The sequence below is a fragment of the Quercus robur genome, chromosome 6 (genome assembly GCF_932294415.1).
Source record: "Quercus robur chromosome 6, dhQueRobu3.1, whole genome shotgun sequence".
Classification (NCBI taxonomy): domain Eukaryota; kingdom Viridiplantae; phylum Streptophyta; class Magnoliopsida; order Fagales; family Fagaceae; genus Quercus; species Quercus robur.
In genome coordinates this window covers 11,899,433-11,910,208 of record NC_065539.1, presented here as the reverse complement: position 1 = coordinate 11,910,208, position 10,776 = coordinate 11,899,433, and the positions used below count along the sequence as shown (strand labels likewise).

Here is a 10,776-nt window from a genome sequence, read left to right as displayed (position 1 = left end):
CACCAATGACATTGTCTTTTTTTGGATAATGGTGTTATTACCACCACCACCACTACCCTTAAAAAAAAAAAAAAAGAATTTATATACCATATTTAATATTTTTAATGAAAAAAACAAAGGCTGTTACTCAATCAGTTTCCATTTGGTTGCAAAAGTATCACTGAGATAGATATTATTATTTTCTCAAAGACATAGCCACCACAGAAACTATCAACGTCTTGTGTTGCCAATGATTTTTTTTTTTCCCTCTTAGAGAAAATGCAGTACTGAAAGTGAGAGTGTGAGAGTGAGAGCGAGGTTCACCAAGGCACTGCCACATGGCATTGCAATATCCACGATTGGTGCTCAGTGCACCACAATCCTTGTCCTTAATATTTTGGTGGAAATTTACATATATTTTATGTATCCTCCAATGGATTGGATTGGATGGACCACGTGCACCCAAACACACACAGTTAGACGCACACAGAATTACACGTACACAGTGGCACAATACACGCACTCTTTCTCTCTCTCTGTCCCTTTCTTTATTAGCCGGAAAAACTTAGTTTAACCACAAGATCAACAAGTCTTTCAGTTCCCAAGAGAACCATTAATGGCTTCCACTGTCCTTTGCAACTCAATCAACTCGAACTCCACCTTAGTTTTTTCAAGAACCCACTTCCCAGTTCTCGTTTCCAAAGACTTCCCAGTAGAATTCCCACCTTATGTACACTTTAACCACCACTTCAAAACCAGAACAAACCGGCACCAGAGGAAGCTGGTGCAAGTCAAAGCCCAAGTGGCAGAGGCCCCAACCGTGTCACCACCAACGCTAAGCGATGTGGAGCCACGAAAGAAGCTTCGGTTACTTGTGGCTGGAGGTGGGATTGGTGGGCTGGTTTTTGCTTTGGCTGCAAAGAAGAAGGGGTTTGAGGTGGTGGTGTTTGAGAAGGATTTGAGTGCTATAAGAGGGGAGGGTCAGTATAGGGGTCCAATTCAGATACAGAGTAATGCTTTGGCTGCTTTGGAAGCTATTGATTTGGATGTTGCTGAGGAGGTTATGAACACTGGGTGCATTACTGGGGATAGGATTAATGGCCTTGTTGATGGGATTTCTGGTAATTGGTAAGTTTTTCGAAATTATTTTGCTTTTTATATATTTGGCTCTTCTTCCTTTTGGTGTGCTCGAAATTTGTTTCCTTTTTATTTGTGTCAAAGGAATTTAGAGGAAGAGTTGCCAATTAATGAATAACGTGACTCTTAACAACAAATTAATTACAATTATTACTCTTCACAAAAAAAGAGAGAAGAAACCTTGTTAGCTATTTGTGGGTTCCAGAAGGAGTTGCCAATTAATGAACCACATACTTTTAATACTTGTTAGTGGACTAGTGAAGTTATAATTGGGTTCATCATAATCACTCATATATCCAAGATCTACCTAGTAAATACCCTATCTACCTATTAAACACTTGATGTGGGACTCAACACGCACAACTCACACCCGATGTATCTTCACAGAATTGATGCAGTGAGTAGTGATGTTGTAGTCTGCGCTTGTGGTTTCAAGTGATGGTGAACCAATTACAGATATTGTGATTTGAATACATTCTTCATGAGCATTTTGTGGAAAATTCATGGTGTAGTCTGTATGATGCCATTATCTGTTAACATAGTTATTCTTACAAATTTAATTAATGAAGCAATGGAAACCGAAGTTCATCCCACAGGTCAGCATGCTGCAATTGCTTCAGTTTGTACGGAAAGGCCTGTCATGGATAATTGAATCTCTGCTACTATACTGCAGCAAACTAGCATTCTGTGAGTCCTAAAGTTATTTAGTTGCCAACAATTACTACCAGTCTACCATGGATTTTTTTGTCCATAATGGTGAATTTGAAAGCCAGTAATTTATGTTGACAATGGCATAGCTTTGTGTTCCAGGAAGACCGAAATTAGAGCTTTCCCCTATACATCTTAAATATTCTTTGACCCATATCTAAGAGAGTGAAAAGAAAACATAATTCATCTAAGAGGAGTGGCAGCCATGATTGGATGAGTTAGTCGAACCAAATTAAGGAAATTACATGGCTACAAAATGATCCTCTCATCTGCAAATATGAATGTAAGGTAGCAGCAGAGTGATTCAGGCTAAGGGAGGTCTATCCAAGATAGATATCTAAAGTGGTTCTTATTTATTTATTTTTTTTGCAGCTTCTTTTATCCCAATACCGCCTCTAGCTCTAGTAAGGCAGCGTCAGTGCTTTATCCATTTTACTATTTTAAAGCTTAATTTTTCTTTTGTTTTGCCATTTCTTCAGACAATCTTACCTAGTTCAGTGACATATTTGCATGCTTCAGCCAGATTCTGGCTTTTATTCCAAGAAGTTTTACAATAAAAGGCCTAGAATTGCAAAGCACATGTATGATGAGAGAAGGATAAAACTAAACTGTTATTTAAACAAAAGAGATGAGTCAGATTGGTGATTAGTTCCATAATGCTTCAGAAGTAGAAATGTTCCTTTTTAACATAATTTCTTGTCTTATTTTGGATTGTAGTAGTTTTTAAGGTCCCTATTGCTAGAAAATTCTAATTATAAGCATCTAGTCACATATATTGATATGTAGTTGATTATCAGGTACGTCAAGTTTGACACATTCACTCCTGCAGCAGAACGAGGGCTTCCTGTCACAAGAGTTATAAGCAGAATGGCCTTGCAACAAATTCTTGCTCATGCAGTCGGGGAAGATGTCATTATAAATGGCAGTAATGTCACTAAATTCGAGGATAATGGAGATAAGGTAATAAATATAGTTTGAGCTGTTAACTTGTTGAAGTTTGTCCTTCCATTATCACCAAGGAGTGTGATGAATAGAAAGTTCTTTTCCACTTGTTTTGTTTCTTTCTTTATGGAATATGCATCTAATTAATTGATGTGCTCTACATGATAGTGTTTCATATATATCTTAGATTTTGACATTTTATTCTTTTTTCTTTTTAAAACCCAAATTTAGGTTACTGTGATGCTTGAGGATGGACAAAGTTATGAAGGTGACCTTCTGGTTGGAGCTGATGGTATATGGTCAAAGGTATTTTTTAATGCCCTGTATATAAAGACATGCCTTTTTTTAATACATTTTTATTTGTAATTCACTTTCTCTTTCTTTGATATATAGTTTTTGTTTACATATAACAATATGAAAAAGTGTATTAGTCTGCATGAGGGGATTAGGATACATATTAATGATGTATGGTAAGATATCTTAGCTCAAATTTGGTCTTACCAAGTAGCCATGGGAACCTGGTCCGTGAAATTTTCTCATTATTTCAGAAGTCCTGACAAACATCATCTGCCAACAGGCTGAATGAAATGGTTTTTTTTTTTTTTTTTGGATGAGTGAGACACATATGATATGTTCTACCATTTTTAGGATTTCTTATGGTCTAACAGGTGTAATTTAAATTTCTAATATTAGATATGGTTTTCTTTTCAATAGGTGAGAAAGAATTTATTTGGACCAAAGGAAGCTGTTTACTCGGGCTACACTTGTTATACTGGTATTGCAGATTTTGTGCCTGCTGACATTGAAACTGTTGGGTATGTTTCATTCCACTTGAGTTACATGTTTGCTTTGCATCTTCATTGTCTTACACCATAGGCTATTAACAAGCATTTGGATCATTGTCATTCTTTTTTCATATAATTCTATATCAAGTATAAAGGCTTATATTTATACTTCTCTTCTGAAGGTACCGAGTATTTTTGGGACACAAACAATACTTCGTTTCTTCAGATGTGGGTGCAGGAAAAATGCAGTGGTATGCATTTCATGAGGAAGCACCTGGTGGGGTTGATAGTCCTCGTGGTACTCACTCTTCAGATGCTTAAGCTTTTCAAACTACCAATCAGTAGAAGTGAAAATAATGCCTGGATAAAAGAACAATATCTGTTTTTGTGAATGTGTGTCTGTTTGTGAATAGGGAATTCATGCATCTATATGAACAGATTTTGGTGATCATGCCAAAAAAGAAAATGGCCACAATTAAAACAGAGTTTGCAGGAAATACACAAAGTAATAATAGATTGTTTAGTGTTAGTCAAGTTGGTTTTCATTCTCATATCTTCAGTCTGGATGGTAAAAAAGTTTTTGTGGTTTCAAATTAATGTCACAATCTCTTACTTTGGGATCACAAGATGGGTGAAAGAAAAAGGATTTTCAGTTTAAGCACTAGATTTTTTCAATTTTGCGTAGGGTGTGGCAAAAATTTTACAAATTATGATTTATATAGGTGCACAATAGGGTTAAAAGATGCAGCACAAAACCTATTTCAAAAGGGAACAGGAAAACTAATCATGTGATCTCACTTGAGGTAGTGAGAAGAAATCTCAAATTCATTATACTTTTACTTGAGCAAAACCAAAATTTTCTCAATCTGTAGCAAGTTGACCTCAGAATTGCAATAGAAGTTTACTGGCCTACTGGTGGTGGGCATTTGGGAAAGTCAGGCCGATCGGGTGGCTTTACCTTTTGCTGGAACAAGAATATTTTTTGCTTAAGTCAAGTTTTCCAGTCTTCAATTCTTCAAGGCAGCTCCAAGACAACTTATAACAAACTCTTACAGGAATCAGTTACACCCAATCATGAAATCTGATTATAATCATTGTCATGGAATTGGCCAACACTCATATCCTAATCGGAGTTGCCAAAATTTCAATGAGAGACACATGTAGATTTAGTATATCTTCCTTATAGCATGAACTATATGAAGGAAAGGTTCAAGTTTCATCTTAAGTGTCATCAATATATATATATATATATATATATTTTGTCGGGTTAAACTCAAAAGATAATACATATCTGAGAATTCTGTCCCTAATAATAGAATGTGTGTAGACATTTTTGCTGTGACCAGAAAGTTGGGGGAAAAATTGGATGGTGTTATTTCGGTTATTGTTACTTATTTTTTACAGATTTAGAAAAAGAAAAGAAAAAAAATGGATGTTTACTTATCATTTGTTAATGTTTTCCTTTTTACAGGTAAAAAGGAAAGGCTGCTTAAAATATTTGGGGGCTGGTGTGATAATGTAATAGATCTGATACTTGCCACAGATGAAGATGCAATTCTTCGACGTGACATATATGATCGTATACCAATTTTAACTTGGGGAAAGGGTCGTGTGACCTTGCTTGGGGATTCTGTCCATGCTATGCAGCCAAATATGGGTCAAGGGGGATGCATGGCCATTGAGGTATACCTTGCTTTGTTTTGGTTTGATACACTTTATCCCATTTCAAGTTAATGATCATCATGGTTTACAGTTTTATCACTCCTCATCAACTCGAGATAAGCGTTGCCGAAATTGTGGGATGTGACAAGCACTTTTTCTTCTTCATCTTCCATGTTTTCATTTTCCGAAACTTCTGCAGATTTTTTTTTTATTGGTCTCTTCATTGTAGACTACAGAAATAAACAATGTTTATCTCAGCTTTTCATTAGATGGTCAAAAGGATATGAGACTACGAATTCAGCAAATCCCAATTCAAGAATGAGGTCAAATGTGTTTGAACCATTTATGTCATCATGACAGGATGGTTATCAACTTGCAGTGGAGCTTGATAAATCATGGAAAGAAAGTAGTGAATCAGGAACTCCTATTGATGTTGTTACTTCTCTTAAGAGGTAATATGCTGTTTACTATTCCAAAGAAAGTTCAATTTTAAGGTTTGAACTGCATAATTACCTGATATTTGTATAACTGTGAGACATTATAAAAGAAAATTAAGGGGGAAAACATGTATAAGAAAGGGGATGTGTGGAACATTTTTTATTAAGTGAATAAATGACCCCAGGGGGTGAGGGGAAGATTGAACCAGTGACCTCCATTCCATGGGGTGTGGTCCTCAGTCAGTATGGTGACCCTTGGGTTAAACCTTAAAAAGTTGGAAATAGAACTGTTGTGATGAGTTGCATTGATAAATCACATTTTGCATAATTCTCAATTGTAAATTTTATGGTCTTAAACTCTTGTTTAAAGTTTGGCTGGCTTGGAGTTTGATAGACCGCAATTATATGATAACACATGCCCTTTCTCTTTGGTCCCCCAGATATGAGAATGCTAGAAAATTACGTGTTGCCATTATTCATGGATTGGCAAGAATGGCTGCACTTATGGCTTCAACTTACAAGCCTTACTTGGGCATAGGACTCGGCCCATTGTCGGTAGGATTATTTATAAATGCACAAAATAATCAATTAAATCAACCTGGCCAGTATGTTGCATGGATATTGATGATGCCTTTGCAACCTCTCAGTTTTTGACGAAGTTTAGGATACCACATCCAGGGAGAGTTGGAGGGAGAGTTTTTATTGACCTGGCAATGCCCTTGATGCTAAGTTGGGTCCTTGGTGGTAACAGGTAAGATCTTAAGAACCCTTTTTTCAGTGTGCTCTAGCTGTTATCTTAATTTTCTTCTGACCTTTATTTCTGAACTTCACATGACCGGTAATGAAAACAGTCATTGATTTCCATGTGTTAAAGCTATTTTTCTACATGGAAGCTTCTCAAGTTTAGATGTCCCATAAAATAGTTTAGTCAGGATTTTAGATTTTCTTCAATGTTTTAGAAATTTTCTGTGCATTCTAAACACATATTATGAACATACTTCTTCCACTTTTAAGCTTTCATGCTTCTATGAATTTATACATCATGCATTAGAAATCTGGGCCAATGGTAAGTGCAAGAACGAGAAACCATAATAAGAGCTGAAATAAGGTTTATTTCATAATTTTTTAGTTCAAAATTTGAATTAAGCAGAAGGAAAGACCATTTTTGCTGTCAATGTTTTTATATTGGCAATGAATCATATTTTTCTTTGCAGCTCAAAACTTGAAGGAAGGTCACTATCCTGCAGACTCTCAGACAAAGTATGTTGGTTAAGTAATATTGTATTCAACTTCACAGAGAAGTGTAGCCTATTTCATTTTGTGATTAAAAGCAGCATTGGTTTCTATTTTGATCTAAATGCTGATATGTGATCAATTATCTGTGAAGGCAAATGATCAGTTACGCCAATGGTTTGAAGATGATGATGCATTGGAGCGTGCCACTAATGGAGAGTATGTCCATGAACCTATTTGTTTTTGAAGGTCATGTCTTGGCATATCTCAGTTAATGTATGCACGCCACTGTCATTGGTGTTTTTATCTGTCTTGTTTGTTTGTAGGTGGTGTTTGTTGCCATGTGGAAATGAAACAGGCATTTCACAACCTATTTGTTTAAGCAGAGATGAGAGCAATCCCTGCATTATAGGGTATGAAATTTTGGATGAGACCTACCTATTTATACTTTGATAAAGCCTGATTTTCTGATTTATCATATACAAATCCTAATGTTTGAGCAACTATTCTATTTTTTAAATTAAAATAGGGATCATTATCCCTTTATTTGACAATCCTACCCAATGCACCAATTTTTTATTGTTCTGTTCTCAACTACCTTCTATCATTGATATTCATTAATAATTTTTCTCATGAAAAAGAACTTTCTCTTATGTTTTATTTCAACTGCAGGAGCATAGTACACAAGGACCTCCCAGGGATGTCGATAGCTATATCCTTGCCACAGGTGACATAGCCAGTTGCTTTCTTAGCTTCTTTATTTGATTTGCTGGAAAAAACTCACTTCCTCTGCCTTTGGTATTCAAGATTAAATAACCAGTGTTTTATTATATTAGGTTTCTGAAATGCATGCACGTATTAGTTATAAGGATGGTGCCTTCTTCGTGACTGACTTGCGAAGTGAACATGGTACCTGGATCACAGAGTAAGTAATGGAAAGCAGGGCAGTTTTTTTTTTTTTGTCATTCTGATTATACAATCTTCCTTTTACTAATTTTATTCTCTTACCTGTGCAGTATTGAAGAGAGACGGTATCGGATACCTCAAAATTTTCCTACTCAATTCCATCCATCAGATGTTATTGAGATTGGTTCTGATAAGAAGGTGTGGATTATCCCTACAGTTGATCTTACTGCATTAATTCTAATGAATATTTATCATGTCTGTTGAATTTGGATTAGGTGCATGTTGGCTGACTGAGCATGCTTAGCTTTGGAAGCAAAATATGCTTAACATAATCGACGGATACCAATGAAGTTCTATTTTTTGGGTGGGTTAGGTTTTGAAGGGGGAGGAGGGGGTGGGGGGGGGAAGGAAGCACGTCTTTATTTTACTTCAAAGATTTGGAGGCTTTATTCTCTATGCATATATTTCATTGCTTATGCAATCTAACATAAGTTTCAGAATTAGTTAAAGACAAACCTGGTAAGTTTCAGAATTAGTTAAAAGACAAACCTGGGGGAATACTGCTAGCCAAAGGTAATGGCAACAATTCCTGCTTTTGGAGGAAACAAATTGTAGGGATGGCCTTTGCGTTTATCTTGTCCAACCGGTGAACATTCATTATTTAGTTCTATCACCCACTTTCATGCATTTTCTCTGAGCCAACATAACTGTTTTGAATTGGTCCATCTTGTAGAAACCACATTAACATATTTAATTAGTGACTTTAATGGAGTCAACCTCATATATATTAATAGCCTAATAAACTACTGGGACCTAAAACATAAAAATACAATTGACTTACAAACATAAATAATACTAAATAATAATCTTCTTGCGTCTCCCGCATTATTATGGTTTACTTTAGTGGAGTCAGTCAACCTCATATATATTATATTGGTTAGAAACAAACTGTATAAATTTTATGATAACCATGATTATTTTCTTTATATTATTTTCTTTTTCTTTTTGGGAAGAAGAGAGGGAGCGGCGGGGGATAACAAATAGGTCATGGAATTTTCTTTCTATTATTACACTTCTATTTACATGATTATTTTCAGTTGTTTGGCAGAACATGTATATGAAATCCCTCCATTTCTTGCAGGTTGGATTAGATATAAACCTAAATAAAAATAGTGGATTGTTTATATGTTATCATCTTTGAGAACTATAAGAAGTGTATTGTCAAGTTTTCTTGTTATTATTCTTCATGACTGTTCATCCCTCTTTATTTATATCTGTATCAAATATGTAGTGAAAGTGAATTCTACCTTGCAAATTAAATAGTTTCTAAATTTTCCCCTTCGGTGTTTTTCATTTTTTTTTTTTTTTAAAAAAAAAAAATTTGTTTTTGTTTTTAATGATTTTAAGTTGCTCTGCCAGTTAGCCAGCCTGAAAAATAATTGTTATAAGGCATGTCTTTTCTTCGCTTATGATTGTGTTGTGTACATTCTAAGCATCCGAGAAATGTGCAGGCAAGATTTCGAGTTAAGGTATTGAGGACTTCTCCAAAGGATGCAGCAGTGGATAGTGGAATCCCCCAGACGGTGTGAAAAATCTTTTAAGTTTCATTTTCTTTAGAATACACAGGAATTGTACAGCATTTATTCGGAGTGGTAAAGCAATGTAAATCTGCCGCATATTGCTGAGTGATAATAAGGATAACTTATACAAGAAATATTATATTTCAAACCTTCATAAATTTTATGATTATTCATTTTGAAATCCAGGTTTTATTTCCTATTTAAACTTTCAACTTATAATTGAGTTCACTTGTTCGTAATATATGGGCCAATAAATGTAGAGAACAAACATGGCTCTTTCACAATCAAGCCAGACATAATGATGTCCGAAATTTAAATCATGAGGTTTGGGTTTTGTAGTAAAATTAGCAGTATAGAAAAAGTTTGACATGTTCGTGCCCGTTAAATTAATTTTTCACGGTACGAAACATAGAACGATTAGCTGACTTTGGTGATCTCTCTTTTTTGGCTATTCTTATCCTTATTACAGAAGCATGTTTACGTGCACTTTAGCACTTTAATACGAGATATGTTTAAGTTATTGATATAACTGCACAAGAGTTATCATTTTTAGACCGTATATTTCAATGAGATCTAATGGTTAAAAAATGTCAATAGTTAATGTCATTATTAAACATTTATTGCCTGCCACACCAACTAAATTAATTCAGAAGTTTTTTTTTTAATTTTTTTTTTAATTTTTTTGTTGTTGTTTGTACCTTATTTATTAATTATTATAATCACATTTAGCGAGGAGAAGACTATGTAATATTTATTAAAACCTCTTTAAATGTTGAGAGAGAGAGAGAGAGAGAGAGATTCATTTAACACTAATGTTTTTTTTTTTTTTTAGTTATGAAAATATTAGAGTCAATATATAGAGAAGATAAATTTGAATTAAAAACAAATTCTAATCACTAACATTGAGGATAAGATTTTGATAGTTGCCTCTTCTAAAAAAAAGAAAGAAAAATGATCATTTCTATCTTATCATGATCTTTACAATCCGATCATTTTTTTATCTTTATGTCTGAGGATTGGACTTAGTTTAAACTATTTTTCCATGGTTAAATAAAATAGAGAAGATCATTTCTATCTTCATCTCTAAGGATTAGACTTGTTGCGATGTTACAAAAGTCACCATAGCAAGACCGTTGGAATAAATAAAAATAAAAATCATACCATAATTATAATACGTAAGTATTATAAAGGGATAGGCCATGCTAAGGAACATCCACCCCTTAGAGCATTCCCATCAGGTGTAAAATGCCAAATATTTGACATTTGGCATACTAAATACCAAAAAATACCTCTTTTGAGATGTTCTAAATGTTATAATATTTGGCACACATGAACAGTACCGTTCCATTTTTGGAACGGTACGGATGAAAATGCTAAAAAAATAATTTTTTATTCATTTTCTCTCTC

At 34.6% G+C, this 10,776-nt stretch overlaps 1 protein-coding gene across 1 annotated transcript; it reads left to right on the top strand.

Moving 5' to 3' along the window:
• Positions 1-430: 430 nt before the first annotated feature.
• LOC126732772 (zeaxanthin epoxidase, chloroplastic) lies at positions 431-9,550 on the top strand. Its single transcript, XM_050435776.1, has 16 exons — positions 431-1,107; positions 2,622-2,784; positions 2,998-3,072; positions 3,481-3,581; positions 3,734-3,849; positions 5,023-5,234; positions 5,574-5,665; positions 6,091-6,205; positions 6,298-6,401; positions 6,865-6,910; positions 7,038-7,102; positions 7,210-7,296; positions 7,556-7,610; positions 7,720-7,808; positions 7,900-7,987; positions 9,301-9,550. Exons 1-16 carry the CDS (start codon positions 596-598, stop codon positions 9,376-9,378), a joined length of 1,998 nt encoding a protein of 665 aa, XP_050291733.1. The 5' UTR covers positions 431-595; the 3' UTR covers positions 9,379-9,550.
• The last annotated feature ends 1,226 nt before the right edge of the window (positions 9,551-10,776 follow it).